This window comes from Drosophila suzukii, chromosome 2L (assembly GCF_043229965.1).
Source record: "Drosophila suzukii chromosome 2L, CBGP_Dsuzu_IsoJpt1.0, whole genome shotgun sequence".
In the NCBI taxonomy this organism is placed as follows: domain Eukaryota; kingdom Metazoa; phylum Arthropoda; class Insecta; order Diptera; family Drosophilidae; genus Drosophila; species Drosophila suzukii.
Genome location: NC_092080.1, coordinates 16,249,921 through 16,269,540, shown reverse-complemented (window position 1 = coordinate 16,269,540; position 19,620 = coordinate 16,249,921). Strand labels below are relative to the sequence as shown.

At 40.2% G+C, this 19,620-nt stretch overlaps 3 protein-coding genes across 3 annotated transcripts; 1 reads left to right on the top strand and 2 right to left on the bottom strand.

Moving 5' to 3' along the window:
* Positions 1 to 2,721: 2,721 nt before the first annotated feature.
* ttm3 (tiny tim 3) lies at positions 2,722 to 3,845 on the bottom strand. The gene has a single exon (XM_017075850.4). It carries the CDS (start codon positions 3,762 to 3,764, stop codon positions 2,742 to 2,744), a length of 1,023 nt encoding a protein of 340 aa, XP_016931339.3. The 5' UTR covers positions 3,765 to 3,845; the 3' UTR covers positions 2,722 to 2,741.
* A 5,746-nt stretch (positions 3,846 to 9,591) lies between these two features.
* On the bottom strand, positions 9,592 to 11,835 carry tplus3a (testis-specific Plus3 domain a). Its single transcript, XM_017075071.4, has 3 exons — positions 11,684 to 11,835; positions 10,126 to 11,451; positions 9,592 to 9,839 (listed from the first exon to the last, which is right to left on the bottom strand). Exons 2-3 carry the CDS (start codon positions 11,444 to 11,446, stop codon positions 9,796 to 9,798), a joined length of 1,365 nt encoding a protein of 454 aa, XP_016930560.3. The 5' UTR covers positions 11,447 to 11,451; positions 11,684 to 11,835; the 3' UTR covers positions 9,592 to 9,795.
* A 5,477-nt stretch (positions 11,836 to 17,312) lies between these two features.
* On the top strand, positions 17,313 to 18,128 carry LOC108011534 (uncharacterized). Its single transcript, XM_017076704.4, has 2 exons — positions 17,313 to 17,448; positions 17,515 to 18,128. Exon 2 carries the CDS (start codon positions 17,517 to 17,519, stop codon positions 18,069 to 18,071), a length of 555 nt encoding a protein of 184 aa, XP_016932193.3. The 5' UTR covers positions 17,313 to 17,448; positions 17,515 to 17,516; the 3' UTR covers positions 18,072 to 18,128.
* The last annotated feature ends 1,492 nt before the right edge of the window (positions 18,129 to 19,620 follow it).

The following is a 19,620-nucleotide window of genomic DNA, read 5'->3' as shown; positions in this document are numbered from 1 at the left end:
TATTTTAGTGGGCTTTATTTAATTCCGGAAGTGTTTAAGACAGCTCTAAATTAACTTTAAGTGAGTTGTAATTTTCACCAGCAGTTGACATTTTCTTAGGTTTCAAAACCCCCTTACTCCCAAAGGGTCCGTCTGGAGTTTTGTTTATACTGCCGTTTAATGACTCTTTGAACCTCTTTTGTTGTAACAAATTGCGTCTGCAAGTGCCATCACACACCCCGAACCCGGACCCCAATAAAGCACACACACTCTCCGAGAAATTTGTCCGAGGACCATTCCATCTGGTCCCGACTTTCCATTCGTTCGGTTGAACGGCATTTTCCGTTCGCTAACCGCCCCGAACTCCTGATTCTCGTCCAGAATTCCGTCCTTGGCCGTTTACCGCATCGCAATGTCACTCCAACAAATCACACCAACTTAGACCATAAATTGTTTTTGTTAATTCCAATTAGGCAGTTTCTCCTTACGCCTGCGTGGATGTCCTGCAGATATTTTTTACCAGCCATTTGATGACTGGAAAGTTGGCAACTGATTTTGTTGGTTCTATACTGTAGAAAATTTAAATACTATTTTATTTTGTTAAGTATTAATTAAATAAATAAAATGAAACTTAGTTGAAGAAAAAAATACGAATTCATTAATACAAAATAAAGTCAAACTTTCATTACTAGAATTTTCATAACTATAAACAGAAAGAAATCTGGTGTTCTCAACTGAGTTCAAAATGTTCTTAAAAATATATCGAAATTTTTAAAAAGGTGAAAAGGTTTTCTTTGTGCTTGAATCAAGTTGAATTGGCGGTATTTACATTGTATATCTCAACAACTAAACTATTAGTCCAGTCAGTAGTACTCATTAAAAGGTTGTTAAATAAACTCTATTTAACTTTTCTCTTCTCACCATTTTGTTCTAATATTGAGAACAATGGTACCTAAATGTACTTACACGGTTCTCAAGAACGAATGCTCTCAATTCAAGAACAATCTACTTGAATATTTCTCTCTGTGTAGGTATCCCATAGAATACTTTAGCTTTAGCTTTCAGAGACCGAATTTGAAATAAGATATTTCATACAACATGTAATGCGATGTTAACAGTAGTTAGTGGCTTTAGTTCTTGAGGATAAGGGTGACATTCTTTTTGTAAAATGTTTTCAATTGAGCAAAAACCTGTGCTTTTTGCAAAAAAACCCGAAAAAAGAATGTATATTTCTTACTTGACAGATGGAGGCTTGAGTTTTGGGAGTTCTACTGCTTACAAGCCTTAAACTATTTCCTTTTCATTTGTTGTCAACTATTCGGCGAGCTTAAATAAGTTGCAGCCTCGGCATACAGTGTGTATTCAATAAAATGATTTGTGTGATGCATAAAAAAGTACGCATACCGAAATGGCGTTGGCTATTTATGCTCCAGCACAGTGCAGCTGGTCTGCTCGAGGAGGAGGACGTGGCCATTCCCAACTCGCCGCTGGGTCCTCTTCGGATCCGGATCCTCCGGGGAATGGCGGATGCACTGTGCCCGTACTGTTTGGAATGGGGAGTCGCACCGACACTCGCCAACACTTTAGGGCGAGAATTTATGACTGCTTTTTTCAGCTGCAGGTATGCGCTTTTCCGGCCAAGCACTTAATTGATGTTGTGTCGCGTAAATTATAAACAAAACAAAAATTAAAGTGGACTCCATGCTGCTCCTTGGCTTTGGCTTTGCCGCTCGGAAGCCTGGGAAGCCTGGGAAGCCCCGCTGCCGGATGCGGAAATGCTTTCATTGCAAGTGGTGGTGGCGGAGATCCCATAAAAAAAAGGAACGCACCACCAAAGAGGCGCCCACACACGCTCCTCCAAGCCCACATCCCCATCCTCATCCCCATTCCCATTCTGGTCAAGTTGACCAAGGTGGTCAAGAGGCTAAGCAGGTCGCTGTGAGTGAGGTCAAGCACGAAAGTGGAACTTCCCCCCAACAGGATGTCCTTCTGAACCCTACTCCCCGGATTATCCGCCAAGTTCGGTGCGCATAAATTTTCGCCTTTTTGCATCGCAAAGTGTCCTCGAAAATGGTGGTCTGGGCAGCTGGTGTGCGATCGGGTGACCATCCATGTGTACCATGTGTGCGTCTAATATGGTTTTCTCCACCGCCTGGCAGCCTCATAAAAACGCTGGCTACACGACTGCCACACCTTTCGATAATAATTATCTTATCAGATTGTGTAAAGTGTTTTTAATTATATGCACTTTACAAGTTTTTACCTCCTGCCAATGGAACGTTGTCGATTTTAAACGAAGAAGTAACTATTTTTGTATTGCATCAATAAAAAAATGAGTGCCACTACTTCTCCAGTACCCACCGTCTAATAAAACTAACTTATAAGCGTAATTTGAAAATATTAAAATAAATAATAAATACAACGAAAAGAGATATCCTTCACTTGTTAAACTGAAAGTAGTTTTTAAGCCTATAAAACATTTATAAATTTTAAAATTAAAACCCAGGTTAAGTTTAACATTCAGAAGAGAAAAGCTTACTACCGTTGAACATGTAATAAAAAATCTTTAATAACCCTTTATTTATTTTAAGCCTTTTAACCCTTTCTAAAACTAAAGTTTAAAACCTACTTTTAGCTTAAAATGAGTACGAGAAGCGGTCCTTAACACTTAAAACCCCTTTGAAACTTGCATTTGGGTTTCAATCTATTATATATTTTAGGAGCTAGGTGGGTACTGATATTTTGCGCAGGAAATCACAAATCTATGAGCCCCGAAAGGAGCGTCCCATTAAGGTCAGGTTCCACGGACGAGGTCCGGTGACTGAAGCCTGGATGTTCTCCTGGTTCTGCTCCTGCAGGCGGCGCTGGTTGTCCTTGAACTGTTCGATGGGATCCTCGAACTGACGGTAGTATCGCAGCACCTCCCTCACATCGGTCACCTGGTGCTCGGCCACCAACTGCAGGAAAGCCGTGAGATCGAAGAGCTGGACATCGTCATCGTTTCCAAGCCATTTGGTCATCACTAAGCTGTTATCCGGATGCAGGGGCGTGGTATTCGGATCACAGTCCACCACAATCACACGACTTAGATCCCGATTAAGGTAGTCCAGGTTCTTGGTATGCTGCCCCTCAACCAAATCCGTGGCTCCCCTGACCAGCCGATAGCTAATATAACCATAGGGATCTAGGGCGTCCAGGAGCGGAAAGGCGGTCATACCCTGCTCCGAGGTGTAGATCACTATCTCGAAGTTCCGACTGCACTGCTGCAGAAAGTAATCCACACCGGGTCGCTTCTTGAAACGCCATCCCGTCTGATATGTCCAATCTGGATGGACCAGTATATCCTTGATCTCCAGGACCAGTGAGTAGGGAGGCTGTATGTAGGGTGGTGGCAAGACATCCGGCAGCAACTTCACCATCTGCGGTTCCTCCATCATTTTCTGGTAATACTGCAACGAGTGCCACATCCTCATCAGATACTGACGGAACCAGGGCAGATGACTGAACTCATCATCGATGGGTCCCCGGTGATCCACCTCCGGTTTACCCAGCTCATAGATGGCCCACAGCACGGTGCTGAAGAGACTGCCCAGCACAATGCTGTAGCCGAAGAACTTCTTGCTCCTCCTCAACTTGGGAGGCGGTGGGTTCTCCTGGGGCTTCTGCACACTTTGCCTGGCCGCATTCAACCAAATCTTCTCACTTGGCCTCAGAAGAATTGCCTCCCTTTTTCCGCCGTAGGCAAGCGATTTGTGGAGACTTCCTATCCATAATATTTTATTCATACCTTACGCGACTTAATTTTTTCTTTGATTAAAAACAAAAAGCCAGAGTAGTACTTTTGGTAATTTGTAACTAATATATTGGACTTCTATTGTCTTATTATAATATGATAATTATCGCAAACAAAATTCAACTTTCATTATAAATTTCAAATCATTCATAAAAAAATTGTTAAAATATATTTTCTGAAATAGAAATCATCTAACTTTTTTTGATAATCTGACCATTTCTAAGAATAATCTCCCAAGCACAAAAAAAAAACTCAAATTTAAAAGACTACACTTATACACTTGATTGGATACACATAAATATTATAAATATTATTATCTTACTAATATCCGTACAAAAATCAAATTAGGTTGCCACAAATATCTATCGATCCTCGAAATTATAAACTAAAATATTTGTCAACCTTTTTTGGCGAAGTATATTATTTGATGAATGGTGGGCTTATCAGAAATTTCTGAAATTCTGCATTATCAATAGAAAATATTTGTTCTCTTATCTCCGTATATATTTAATTTTCCATGCAAATACTATAAACATTTTTTTAACCACCTTAGCATTTAAAATTGTGTTTATTTTACAAATAAACATTAAAAAATTAAGCCACTCAGATGTAAGCATCCCTTGCCAAATAAATTCCATGAGTTAAATGCCCTATGCAAATGCTTGGGCTTAATTTCGCAAATTGCATTGGCGTGGCTCCATCAGGAAGTCGAATTGGAAGGATGAAGAGGTGGAGGAAGAGGCAGGATGCCAGGTGGGAGCTGGTCATCATCATTTAAATGCCGTATTATCAGTGGCCAGCAGCGAACTGGCCAGTCAGCTCGTCGAATTGTCATAAACAATCAAAATCCATTTAAAATTGTACATGCAATTTGGCCAGGACCAAAGGAGGAGGAGGATGAGGAGGAGGAGGAGGAGCTGTGGGAGTGGCAGAAGGACGAGCTGCCAGATGGCGACACCATCAACGCCTCGTCAAGTGTGTGGGTGAGTGGGCGGTGGATGGGTGGCTGGATGTTTGGGGCTGGTCCATTGGCTCGGCCCCTTTCCGCCCGCCACTTGTCAGCCAATGTGCCATGTCCTGGCATGTCCTGCGTTTTCGAGAACGTCGAGAGAGTGTGTGTGGATTGGACTGAACTGAACTGAACTGAACTGGCCTGGCCATTTCCCGAGTCCTGGGCCTGTGTATCGTTGATATGATAATTGGCATGAGGTAATAATCCACTTGGATACGTTGACAATCGTTTATATCGCAATCAGTGTCATGCCGTCTGCTTCTGCTCGGCTCCGTATCCTGCAATCCAGTGTGTCCTGGCGGCATAAAGTATAATTTCCCAGCCATGTTCTCGTTGTCCTGGTCCTGTTCCTGCTGCTCCTGCTCCTGCTTCTCCTTCCATCGACTGGGCGACATATTAAATAACAATGAACTGCAATTGCCCAACGAGAGTCGTAATTCGTTTGTAATGCGTGCAGACGCACAGATTTTGAGTAGTCGCAGTCAGCAGCCGCATGTCCTTGCAAGGACTCCACTTCCCCATTCCATTTCCATTTCCATTGCCATTTCCCCATTCTTTCCACATCCTGCACTCCCCGCTTCTTCTTTGTCACTGTTTTGTTTTATGTCCACTGGCAATTGTCCTTCGCACTGCATATAATTCCTGATTTCCGAGTTTAACTCGTTGCCCAGTTAAATTTAATCACTTTTTGAAATCGGTTCGCTCTGATAGAGTATGGGATTGCAGTTCCAGGTTCGAGCTTCGAATGGAGTGGAAGGCGAGACAAAGTCAATTTTGTGGAAATGACAAACCAACTCGGTAAACTCTAATAGAAAGGATTACGTTCAGCAAATATTACGGTCGGTAAACTCTGAACAACTGAGACTGGTTGGGTGGCTTCAAGTGCGGAATTCGATGGTGTTATTAACCAGGAAGTATTCCAAAGTTGGTTTGTATTTCTAATACGTTTTTTAAGATAAAGATTTCGTCCGTTCCAACGATGGAATCATTTTGAGAATGCTGAAAAGTATTGGTTTCTCTTTTCTTAATCAGAGGTTTTATCCAAGTTAATTTTGTTTATAACTTGAAATTTGAAAATTGTATTCCTTTCTTTCGGTATGGTTGTTTTATGAACGATCTGTTTCTAAAGATCATTTTATTATTTAGATTAGTTTTTTTTTGTTCAGTATTATCTTCCAAGTTTACTTTGGGATTTCTAAAGATTACATTTAGGAACTCTTATCATATCTGCCGGTTCCAATCTCCAATCTCGTACATAAGGGTCCACCTATTCTTCATTGTTACTCTGGTAACTGAGAATCCTTTTGTTTTTTGCAAAAACAACCGCTGTTTCCCCAGGCTGCAGATCCTGTCATCACATCAACGGATTCTCGGAAGTGGTTTCCGCTCGATTCAATTGGTCACAATCCGAGAAGCCAGTCAGGTGGGGAAAAGCACTTTCTCTTTTTCGGTCTCCTGGGCGTCGCATGCAAATGTACTTTATGGGTTCGGAGTTTGGGGAGGTCGAAAGTTATGCAAGCGGTGTGGATTGCGTGAGGCCGACGCTTAAATCGCCGCTGAAAAGCCGCAAAAGCTGCGGAAATACAAAGTTGGGGATGCCGCCCAAGGTTTTTCGAGGGCAGGAGCATGTGCGATTTTAATTTTTAACAAGCCAGGTGCTTTGCGCCTGCTTTACATTCAAAGTCTTGACATTTTCCGGCCCTCTAGCTTGATAGAATCGCGTGGTCGCGGGCTCTCGGCTGTTGAAAAACTAATTTTGATTTTAATTAAATATTTATGACTCGACGGGAGGACTTCGGCAATCAGGGCTTTATGAAGAGAGTGGATATCCTCTAATAAAATAAGCAAATACCTGGCAAATAACTTCTGCTTATCAGTCAGAAAATTAGAGACTTATCCCAAGAGACTTGCAGACTCGCAGGTTGCGTGCCCAATTCGGAAAACGGAACCCTTCCTTCGTTCCAGCTCTCCTTTTTCCCGAAATCAACTATGACCCCAAAGGCAGGGGGATGTGGGATGGGCGACTTCTGCTCCAATAGCTCGTTTATTCGATCAAAAGTTACGAGCCCATCTTAGATTGGACATTAAATGGACACTAAAATATTTTCCATCTGCACGCAGGGCTCGGAAAAAGACCGAAACAGGGTTGGAACAGGCGAAATAAATGTCATGAAACAACTCATTGACAGGCACATAAGGACACTGGTTTTATGGTCCACAGATATGACCAAAATATATGATTACCATGTGTCCGGCAGCATGCAAGCTCGTAAATAGGCATTTTCCCTGCTTTAGTTCTCATGGACACATCATGTCCCACCACCCCAATATACTTCGGACTACTCCCTCCTCCTATCTTGACCCCTTCCCTCTGTATTTTTCTCCACCCATGATTTTCGTTGGTTATTTAGCAAGTGATCCAGGTGGGACTGCTCCTGCTGACTGTCACAACCCGTGGTCCAGTCGTAAAAATCAAAATAAAATGAAACTTATGCGTGATGTTTGGAGCTCTGGTCTCGTTGGATTTTTGTTAGCCCTTCTCTGCGTTTTTATGCCCGGGGTCACTCGCTCGGTTTACTAATGATGGGTTTTACATTTAAATGGAATCCACTGAGGCCCTAAGACAGCAGGTTGACTTTAATGACGGTTCTTATACAGTTCACATATTTATACTTACTGTTTTATTGGGCGGTTTTGGAAAGTATAACAGGTAACAGTTATTGTTTTGGTTCAATTGATAGGTCTTTAAATAAGCAACAGGGCATCATCGAACCAACCACTCTATTATAACTAGACATTGTATGATACGTCATTTCTTAAACATACGTTTTTCGCGATTCCTCAAAGGTTACGATTTAATGAAAAATGTTCGTAACCAATTAATTATCCCTAGATATTGGATGTTAGAGAAGGATTTTAGTTATATTCTTTTTTAAAATAGGATAATTTATTATAACAAAGAAGAAAGTGTTAATAATATTTGAATAAAACCCTTTAAACCCTTAAGCAACCTTTTCAAAAAAAGATTCCAAGTGAAGCTCGGTTAAATATCGCAATTGTTGATACCCTACTTAAGTATGCCCCCTAACTTTAGCCCCCTTTGTACAACAAAATGTGCCTCATTGTTCGATTTATGGAAACCAGATTTAGCCCGACATTTGTTTGCAAATTAACCAATGAAAACATTGCGATGCCGGCAAACGGGGATTCTATCGCGTGTCAAAGATCTACAAAACAGTTCCAATGGCCAGGACGATGCCAGGACGCGGCCGTGAATGATGCCCCACAGCTGGTCCGATGTTTCGATGTTTCGATGGTCCGATTTCCCGGGCCTCTTCATTTTCGTATAAATTCGACATTTATGCAGTCGCAGCCCAGAGTGTATGCTGATTTCATCTCATCTCGTTCGGGCGTTACGTGAGCTGATTACGTTAGTCACGCGCGGTTGCCGAGGGTGTGGGATTCGTAGGACTCGTAGGATTGGTGGGACTCGTGAATGGGTGGCTGTATTGGCAGCAGTGACCAGCAGTGTTGTCGGCTCAGCTAGAAAAAAACCGGTGTTTCTTAGAGCTTTTCCTGCCTTTTATAAATTTGTACTGTCAAAGCTGCGGATTCTGCAACATCCTATCCAACATTCTACTAGATATTGTTACACATATGTACAATGGGAGAAAAAGTTAGTACTTGGTTAAAAATATAAACTGTTGGCCGCTTTATAAATATAAAATCAATGCAATGGAACGCAATTCTTTGTTGTTTATTCTTTGAATATTTATAAAAAACTTCTTATACAAATCACAACAAAATAATCATATTCTTTTCTTTGCTCCCCATGTCTGTGAGACTACATTCGTCTCGGAAAACAAAATCAAGAACACATTCATCTCTATTTAAGAAGTGCGTTATCGAGAATTTCAATTTTTCTTGAATACTTCTTGTAAATGGGAGTAAATACAACAAAAAAACTAAAATTCTTCAAAAACTTTACTAATACCTGGATTTTATTTTTGAGAAACCGCCAACACCGATGGCCAGGACGCAGATCCTTTCTCCAATCCGACTCATTTCGGCAAAGTGAAATTGTGCCAACTTGCGACTTGATGAGAATTTCATTCGGTGCGGGATTTCATGACTCTGGCGGGAAACAGGGAAGCAAGAAAGAAGGGGCTGCCAGAAGTGTTGGGTCTAGGAGTTCCACTAAATGATTTTGCATTATTTGTCGATTCTGGTCCTTGTGGCTCGTTGGCTCGTTGGCTGCCATAAAAAGTCAATGCATGCGAAATGTTGGCGTGACACGCTCGAACTAGTCTCCCGAATTCGGGATTCGTTTTCTTAGCCAGTTCCAGTTGGTTTATTTGTTTATTCATCGAATAGGGCGAATCGTAAAAATTATGTTGATGACTCATCAGTAAATGGCATTTATTTTATTGCCGCTCGACTGGCCCTTTGTCACCTTTGTGGCCGTGGGCACATCTTCAATTATGACCCAGCACCCACAGATGATTCCAATTCGACTTGATGCCCAGACTACGAATGAGTTTCTATTTGTATTATTAATGATTTAGCCTCTCCATCACACGGCGTGGATGGTACCACTCAGATGACCAATTATTGATCAAAGTGCAGAGTTCAGAGTTTGGGAAAAGAGATGTGTAAATAGTTTAATTAGATTGATTTGCGAAAAAGGAAAAGCTTATTAAACTCGCGATTTCTTCAACACAAACCTTGGAATTTAGGAAGGAAATTCTCAATAGTCATGATTTCTCTAAGAGCATGTGAATTTGGATTGAAATAAAACACCATTGAATTTTCGGGATCTCCATTTATTTTATTTTTGGGATCACCATTGGTTTTATAATCGGGATCTCCAGTTGTGTGTTTTGGGATCTCCAGTTGTGTAAGTTTATTAGCATTCATTTCGGATACAAGTGTGCTTGATTACTCGAGTTCATACAATCTTGCAGATGTATTAAACTCGTATATCCGATGTTGTCTTTGATAGCCATTTGCACTACTCTGTGAACTTGACACCAGGAAATAATTTTTTTAAAGGAGCTGTGAAAAAATAATATTAGTTTCCACATATATAAAAAAAAAGAAACGTTTGTCGAATGCCTTGACTATGATTAGGTGATGAATAGATTATAGATAGGTCTAACTCACGGTTTGATCAGGTATTGACAAATAAAAGAAATTATTCATTTAATTCACTAATCTTTGAAAACGTGAGCGCCGCAAGAATCTCTAGAATCTGTATGCTAAGTGCTTTTATAGTTTCAAAGATATCAGCAATCATAGAGACAGACCTTATAGGGTCGGAAAGGGTGCCTTCTCTACTCACCTAATCCTTTTAAATCCAAACCTAGGTTAAGGCGAAAAGGTTTCTTCTTCTCCTCGTCGCTCTCGACCGTGGGTATTTCTTTGGAAACTGTACGGCTAGCTTCCCTCCCTTCACGTTCATCAGTTTCCACTCGCTTGCGACTGCCCACGGCGCTCCTCCTATATGTTCGACGCATATACTGCTCTAGATCGGTCTCCTTTGACTTGGGAACCCGATCCGCTAGGGTTCTCTTGCTACCCGATGGGCCAGCCACATCGTGACGATAAAGAGTGGGCACGTGGTTCACACGGGGTATTCTCGGAATCGGTTTTCGATGTTCGCGAGTATTCTCGACCTGGGCTCTGGCCTGCTCCTCTATCATCTCCATTTTTTTATCCAATTGTGCAACCTTTTCCGCATCATTAACACCCAGTGCTGCATCGCGTTTCATGATTAAATTTATTTTCTTATGAGCGATTTTTTGATTTTGACCAGACATCCCCTTGGCTTTTATAAGATTTTCAACATCAGATTCGGTATAAATATACGCAGAGGTTCTTTCCATTTCCACCTGCTTCTTGGCGATCTCATAAAGTGTTGGCAATACCAGTCCATCGCGCCGATTGGTTTCGATCCACTTGTGAAACTCCTGTGGGGAAAATTCCTTATTGGAAACAAAGTTCATTGTGGATGAATAGCTTTCCGCGCCATGTTTCACATTGAGCGTTATTTTTGTCTGCTTTGTGCCGAGTAGATAAGGTTCTTTGGCCAGATAATGATCCACGATCCGAAAAACTTTAAACTCCGATTTATGTTTAAGTCGTACGTAGCAACCGATTATAGTCGCCATGAACATCGGCTTATCCAATATGCTTTCTAAATAGTTTCGGCCGAGGACTGCCTGGTTTAGCTCCTCCAGGGTGGTAACACGTGGCTGACCCTTCTTCTTGGGACGAACTTCCCCACCGCTGTTCGACGACGAATCGTCCGAGTCGACGCAGCCAGAAACGCGCTTCTTGTCCTTCCTATTTCCATAGATCTGGGAATTCTCCTTGGTCACTTTGTTATGCATAATATCCACTAAACGACCGAAGACCCGTTCTCTTTGGCCACCAGACCGCTGGTCATTCAAGTTCTGGCGCCTAGTGTGCGAGGGGTCCATATATACTGTGTCCGTAGACATTCGTCTCTTCCTACGGTTGATAGACTCGACCGGGAGGTCCTCCCTTTTATATCGCCTATCGCTATGCTGCTCGTTCTCGCGTTCTCCACCATTCTGATGAAACTCCAACGGAGCTCCGATGGTCATCCTTCGCTTTTTGATTTGGATGTAAGTCGCCATGATCTCTAATGTAAATCACACAAAAAAACGGCAAATTAATAATAATATCTATTGTGGATAAAACACTTTTGTGTAGCCGCTATCTGAATAAAATTCCGGTAAATTTTACATTTTGTAAAAATAAAAAAATTTTTTGTTTAAATAATTAAATCACTTTTTTGCAGTTTCTGAATTAAATACCAATAATTTTATGTTTTCTAGAAATCTAAAAAAATTTTGTATAAAAAAATTAATTACTTTTTAAGTGCTTTGCTTTTTAGATGTGCTCTGTAGCTCTGCTGGTTTGTGACTAAGAATTCGGTCGACCGGGCTCGGTAGGTCAATTTTTTTGACAATTACATTTATTCCACAGCACACTCTTTTAAGAAAAAAGTTATGTGTTCTTACACACACAAAAAAATGTTAGTAAAATAAACAAAGAAAATTTGTAAAGTTCTACTTTCAAAAATTTGTATAAATTTTTGGTTTTTTTTTGGTTATTGAATAGTAATGAGCGACTTAAGTAGTAAAAAACTTTTTAAGAAACTTTCATGTAACTTTGTTTCTTTCACTTGGAAAAATTTACAGTGACATTACAATAATAATCGAAGAAAAATTGTTTCCATATGTTTGGTTGGTTTGTTTCGGTTGTTCAAATGATAACACTACAACTAAATTCGTAACGCAACTATTTCTTGTTTTCTTTTTAATTGAATTAAAAAGGTTAGAGTGTCTGCCCTATAATCGTCGTGTGGGTCGTGTGTTCGAGTCCTCCTTATTCAGTTTGTTTTTTATTTATTTAAAGTTTATTGATGTTCCTTAATGAAAATCGTTATCCTATGATTATAGTCCCGGTTCGATTCCCAGTGCAGGAAAGCAGAATTGTAAGTTTATGGGTACGGTTCTAACTTTTTTGGCCATTTACTATTTTTATAGTTTGGGGCAGTTTGATTTTACAATTTGAGTTGATTTTACAATTATTTCTTTGTAGAGAAAGGGAAAACCAAAAAACAATAAAAAAGTTTGCAATTTTGGGCGTAGTCCACTCAGTGTATTTCCCTACCACCATCGATAGAATAGGTTCTATTTTGAAAGAAATTGGATTTCGATTTTTATTTGTTAATTTAAAACTTTAAAAACAAATGTTCAATTAAAATTTGGTAAAGACTGCTATCAACTTTTAAAAATCTAGCAAAGAAGTGATTCTACCATATCGAAAAATGTAGCAAAGTTGTCCCATACAAGCCATAATTCATTTGCTGGCTAAGCTCATCCATATGTTCGCTTGTTTCAGTTTCAGTTCGAAGTGCCATCAAAATCAAAGCCATAAGCCCGCACAAAATGAAAGCTGCAACTCGAGGTGGAGGTGGATGCCAGGACTGGATGTGGAGCAGGAATGGGAACCAGGATCAGAATCGGAATCGCAATAGGAACAGGACTAGAAACTGTGGCTGACCACAATTTCACGTTTGCCTAGCCGTGAACACGTTCAACATGAACGGCGATTAGTTGCATTTGTTTACGAGTATGGATTTCGGATTTGTCTCCGGCTGTGCCAGGTCGCTCCACCGGCCACCATTTGCCACGACGTCGTAATGGCCCGGCCAGCGGTAACTTATTGCATCGTGGCGTGCGAGTGGCCAGCGAGTGCTCCAAAGGGGGTGGCTGCCCATCTGCCCATCAGACAATTGGATGGTTTCAGATGGGGGTGTACCACATATCGCAGAAAATATATCGCTATCTTGTTGAAAAGAATGTTATCGTAACATACAATTGTGTAAATATTCAACTAATACAACCAATTAGAATAATTCAGAGAAATAAGTGCCGTTTTCTGGAGTGTCAGTTAAAGTGAGAGTTAACTATCTGTCTTTCAAAGCTTAAGAAAAATAAATTCAGTTTTCTCGGCTTTTTTATAATTCTAAGTTCGAGTTAGAGTTGACTATTGCATAATCAGTCGAAAACAATCTAATTTCCTTTACAAGCATTTTATCTACCTGATAAATTTTAACCGGGACTGGAGAAAATCGGCAAAAATAGTCTTATTTTTATAATAAAACATTAGATCCTCTAAGATAAAATTAGAGCAATATATTTTTATACCACATAGTATCTCTAATTTCTTAAAATATTTCATATTTAAAAGTTTGGATTTAACCCCCACTTTTGGCCATCTCTAGCTCCCGTTCAGGTGGGGACCGCTGTGGCTCTCTCGATATGGATGTGATTTCGTTTTCTTTGCAAGTTTATCCACATTGTAAAGTAGACATTATGTTGATGTCCGGCTGAGATCCTGGTCAGCTCAGGTCCATTGGGCCTGGGCTCATATCGCACTTGGGACATCTGCCGACGGTGGCGATAATATCCCTGAAATTATTTTCAGTTGCTTGTACATTGGTTGGCCGTCCCAGTCTTGGCCTTTGTTTTATTGTTATTGTTTCGCTGCTTGGGCCATGCGATGCCATTGTCGTTGCCAACTTCGTGACCATCTCCCTGTCGCAGGCTCGCATCCAATCCCAGCCAGGACACATTAGTGGAAGATGGACATTTCGGGGCTGTGGGTCTCCGGCTAAAGTTATTACATGTTATATCTCGCTTTTTCCGAAAGCTGTGCCACTTGCAATTATACACTTACTCTGCAACATTGCTTTTTGGCCGGGTTCGGTTTTGGTGGGGTTTGGTGGGGTTACTTTGGTTGTGTGTATGTGATTTTCGCATATTGGCGCTGCAAACTAATGGCTTCACTAACGATTGTAACCGTTGTCCTTAATGGCATCCTTTTGGGCATCACGCGCATCCCGTTTCACCGATTTGTTTTGTCTGTCCCACATTCCCCCATCCAAAGTCCATTGGTCATGGGTTTAGTATCTATGATGGAATGAAGAGATATGTAGCTTTGCCACCGCCCATCCTCTCGATTTTTCTAGAGTCAGTGCATTTGGGTAATTAGAATGGTGGAAACGAAAGGCTTATAATTTGAACTAAAATTATTTGGGATTAAAAAAAGGATAGGCTAACTAAAACTCAAACTAAAATAATAAAAGAGATAGGTTTTAACTTTCCTTTTTATAGAGGTACTCCTCTTTAAATTTGTACCTACACACATCTAACTTCAACCATTCTGTCCACACATCTTGACCAAGCTCGTTGCGGTCAAAATAAAAATCGTACAAATTTATTGTTAATAGAAAAAGGGATCGAGCGGATGAGGCACGCACATTAAACCCTTCTCCATGGCCAGACTGCTGAAAATTCCCTAACTTTCGGGGTTGTTGGCCAAAGGGGTTGGTGACGATGCCTATCTGGTCATCGCCAGAACCCCGTGGACACTGGACACTCGTAAACATCTCGAATCATACGATATCGAAAAATAATCTCACAACGGAAATGGCATATTTAAAAGGCCAAAGGATTGCTGCGATTTAACTTATAAAATCGAAGAGGCGAATCCAATGCCCAGGAGGTCCAACAACCCGTGATAGTGGCGAAATCTCATCTCCTGGATGCCTTTTCTCCTTTCCCCTTTTTTCCCCCCAGCGAAGGGACACAGCATCTTCGGGCACTTTTTGGGGGATTTTTAGTGTTTATTGCCATAGATTAGTTTGTTTATTGTAATCCTCGTTATAAATTAAGCAAAACTTGCGCTTAAAAACTCATTGGCAGCGGAGGCCAGGCAAGGGTTGTGCCACCCCCAGTGGGATTCGAGGAGTCCTCCAGATGTCCTGGGCCATATTCATTTGCCGCATATTTCCCCGAAGGCGTTGGGCGAACTTGGAACAGATAATTGCTGCAAATGGTTTACGACCGCAGTCGATAAATGCTGCAGTTGGACTTAGTCTTATACAAACGAATTTAATTTACTTATTGTCTGGAATATCGATGAAAACAAAGGAATAACTGAAGTTCCTATCAATAAACAAGGAAGAACGCTATAGTCGAGTACCTCGACTATCAGATACCCGTTACTCAGCTAAAGGGACCAAAGGGAAATGGAGATATGCAAGCAGCAAATCGAGATTTAAATACGCCACCTACCGGCGGTAGACAGATTTAAGCGTTATGGGCGTTAGAGTGGGCGTGGCAAAATTTTTTTTGAATCAACCGATAGGTATTGACGAGACCAATACATTTCAGTTAAAATTTTTTATCTAGCATGAAAACTGTGGCCGTCACAGGTTTGGGCGGTTTGCTCTACGAGTAAAGGGTATAAAAATACACTTTCTGTGACTAGCTTATCAATTTTAAATGAATATTTAATTTAAAAGATTGTTATTAAGTTAATAAGACAGTTTTAAATTATGTGTCTCTATCCTTCAACCTGTTACCTGAAGCATGAGAAAATACATTTGTTTTTTGGGATTTTTCAATAAAAATATTGGAAACAGATACAAGGCAAAATAGTATGCAAATCGGATGAATAAACAAGCCTCACCGGCAACTATATTAGAAATTGTTTGAAATTCAGGTAAATATATTTTGTAATATTCCAAATCTATTTGAGTGTCCGCAGCTGTTGTGCTTGCCTCATTCAATTCGCTTCGGCAACTGAGATTTTCCATATTGTTATCAGCGGTGGCGGCTGTTCAATAAGGAACGGAAAACCTAATAAGGAAAGAAAATCATATATACAGGTAACTCGGAGTTTGGGGGAATGGAAAATATAGCCCACCATAAGCAAACAATTTCAGGTGATGCCTGCAGAACATTCGCTGTTTTTATTCTTATTTTTGGTGAAATGACAAAACTCCATTAAGAATTACGTTACGATTACATTACATTTGCCCCCTTTTATTACATTTCCAATTCCTTTTTTCCCTGTGTTTGGTATTCAGCTGGGTTTCCCCATTCGAGGGAGTGAGAGTTAGCGCTCTTCTAATTGCATTTTAAAATTGCGACACCATAAAATGTGCTTACGGTATAAATAATTATAACGGCATTTGTCGCAACAAACAGCGGAGCCCAACTGGAACTGCTCCTCCATGGCCCAAACCAGGATCCCCCATCCGGATCCGGGGATCCAGGGATCCGGGGATCCGAGTAGAAAGCCAAAGGCAGAGTGGCAATGATTTCGAGTGTCAGGAAAATGGGTGATGGTGAGGGGCCAAGGATGATATTGCGAATACGACGAGTGTGCCGAGGACACTGGCATGCAGTCAGTTGTTGTCGCATCTCCTGGATATTGCATGAGTTCCCTGAGTACCCCCACCATCTGAATTTCCATTTGCCAGGACAGCCAGCCCCGTTTCCGTGCGGCAACAATAACAACTGCGACGACGACGACGTCATGCGATTAACGTGAGCTGCATATTTTCAGCTAATTTTCTAATTAAAATGGTATTTATGCATTTTTCAGCTGGCTGGATTAAACATTCAGTGCTAAGGAGGCAGAAACCAGACAATTGCAAGGATACAGCTCGATATGGCTGGTTCTTACCGCCAAATGGAACAATGAAGCAAGGATTAAGGTATTCTAAAAATATATTGGCATCACATATTTGCTAATACATTTTTTGATATTTCAAAGATTTAATTTAGTTAAAAATGTAACATATAAGTTAGGTATTCGATTTAAAAGTTTTAATAAAACATTGGATAACAAACAAATTAACTCGATATTTGACCCAAGCAAGCTTTTCACATTGTAACTAATTTTTACAAGCAAGCAAAACAAAGAAGCTACGATTAGGGTCTTTAAAAAGAGTACATGTACCTATAATATTATGATTTTTTTGATTTTTTTTTATTATTATATTGTGACACCTATTTCTTAATCCAAATTGAAGTATTTTATGTAGGTATTCCATTTAATAATAAACTTAAATAATAAACAATTTGTTTAAAAGTTTTTAATACATTTTAAAGATTTCCAAATCAATTTACCCAGCAGGCTTATTAAATGCTGTCAAATTCTTTGTAACACCTTAGTCAGTAGTATTTTACCAAATTCGATGTGTCCTAAAATTGTTGTAAAATTTTAGTTTTCTTTTTCTTCTCACAAATCATATTGTTTTTTCCTTTTCGTGGTAAGTTAAGAAAGTTCTTAATATTTAAAGGAAGTTAATGATATTTACATGGTGTCCCCCCAATAGCAATGACCAGTCCGCCCCCTATTTTATTGGCCTGTTTTGTGCACTTGGTGCTGCATACAACGCTCTTCATACAGCTGGATCCTGATATTTTTAATGACACCCCCATACTGGGCAGCCAGATATTCTATCTTTCCGTAATGGACCTGCTGTGCGACTGCGAAGTGATACCCGATCACTGGAAAGGCGTGCCTCCATGGGGAAAGTTTATCCTGGAGACCATCGTCTCCTTCCTAATCGGAGAATTTTCCATGATGCTGGGGTGGCTCTCCATGGAGAAGTTTCTTGTCGAGCTTCTCAAAAGGACGTCTCTTCGCTACCACTCCAAATTGTTGGTTCTGGAGATCAGTACAGTGGCCCTCGGCATTATCTTCTCGGTGTTAGTGGCTGCGATGACAAATCGAACGGCCAAAATGCAGAAAGTCGGAAGCAAAGTCTGGAGCACTATTAAACAATATAGACAGGCTCCGTGGACAAAAAAAGAACAAACCGTTCAATGTCAATCATTTGTAAGGCGAAGGATTTCTATGTTTATGCAAAAGCGTTTTCACAAGATCTGAAATTAATCTGAGATGCACTTAGTAACCAAATACATCTATTTATTTCGTATCAGATGTATATTTGTATAATCTGGAACTTATTAAAGGAATGATTTGTAATTTATAATTTCAAAATATTTAAAAAAGGTCGGGAAAAGGTTTTGTCATTTTACCGAAATCCTTCTAAGTACCCTTAAAAACTAAGCATGCCAGTTTTTATGCTGTCAAAAAATTGGATCATTTTCTTGTTTTTCTATATTGTTTATGAACAATATACGTTTTTCACCTCTATTCTCATATTTTATGAAGCTCTTCTCAGGAAGACTTTGATACGCTCCTTGAAGAGGCGAGCTTGTTACCCGCACACTTGACAAGGATAATGCATTGGACAGCTGGCTGTCCTGGCTGCTGGAAGAGCAGTCAAACGCAGCTTGCACCGCACTTGGATGTCGCATAAATTTGTGACCAGACCAGGACATATTGTACTAGAGCAAAGAAGACCAGTCAGGAGCTACTGTGGCTTATGTCCTGGCATCCTGCGAGTCCTGCCCGTGCCTCGGGACCTTCTCTTCTCCTCGGACGGCGCTCGGTCAAATTTATTTACTGTGTTATTTATTCTGTCACTTTGCAATGATTTCAACATTTTTGTTGTGCCTCACAGGATTCGAGACATTCGGTTGGGAACTCTGGACTCTGATTGGCCCAGAAAATACCAAAGTTTTTAGTGGTGATATGTCAAATATGTATAAGAGCTTCAGAACAAGACGTTTTTTTTTTTTAAACATCGAAAAGTAACTAATAAGACAAAAATTAATTTAATATATTTCATAAGGGGTGACATTTTAGTTTTCATTTTCAAATTAGGTATATTTTTTTCAAATAATACCTTATTATTTCTTGTATTCCTTTTTATAATATTTGTTTTTCCTAATTTTATTTTGCCTAGTTTTGCTGGAACTTATGAGATAAATTTAGTTTTAACCTAAAAATAATAACTAACTAAGGTTTCTATTTCTAAAATAATAATTATAGACTTTAATATTATTTTTTAACATTATTTTAAGGATATGTTTCAAAATCTCCATGAGCTTTAATCGGAAGTCACTTTCAGTTACTCCCAAATTAATGGAACTCCCAACTGTTCCTTTACTCGTACAGCTCTTGTCAAGTCCAATAAACTTATATGGCACATGTGGGCTGAAAGATTTGTTTCAGCCTGATCCTTCGACACATCCCGCGCCCCATGAAAATGTAGCTCCTCCCATTTTAACTGCAGTGCCAGCATGTAATTCTCGCATTTTAACGACCTTCAGCTGAGCAGAACGACGTGTGTCCTGTCGACGGCGACAGATTTTTCTAATGTCTCCATTCGAATCCTTTGGCCAAAGGCAATTAAATGTGCCACGGAATGGGGCGAAGGATTTGGAGGACACATAATTGTTTTTTGCGTGCGTGAATGGAAGTGGAGCGAGTGCTGGATGCGGGTGAAGTGTCATAAATTCCATCGGAGGAACACGATTCCGGATGAATTATGTCTTATGGTTATTAGACAAAAGGACATCCCCGATCC

Coding starts and splice junctions, on each gene's coding strand:
- LOC108011534 (XM_017076704.4), top strand. CDS start 17,517: ATGACCAGTCCGCCCCCTATTTTATTGGCCTGTTTTGTGCACTTGGTG.
- ttm3 (XM_017075850.4), bottom strand. CDS start 3,764: ATGAATAAAATATTATGGATAGGAAGTCTCCACAAATCGCTTGCCTAC.
- tplus3a (XM_017075071.4), bottom strand. CDS start 11,446: ATGGCGACTTACATCCAAATCAAAAAGCGAAGGATGACCATCGGAGCT. Junction 9,840..10,125: donor TTTGGATTTAAAAGGATTAG/GTGAGTAGAGAA, acceptor ATTTTTTCACAG/CTCCTTTAAAAAAATTATTT.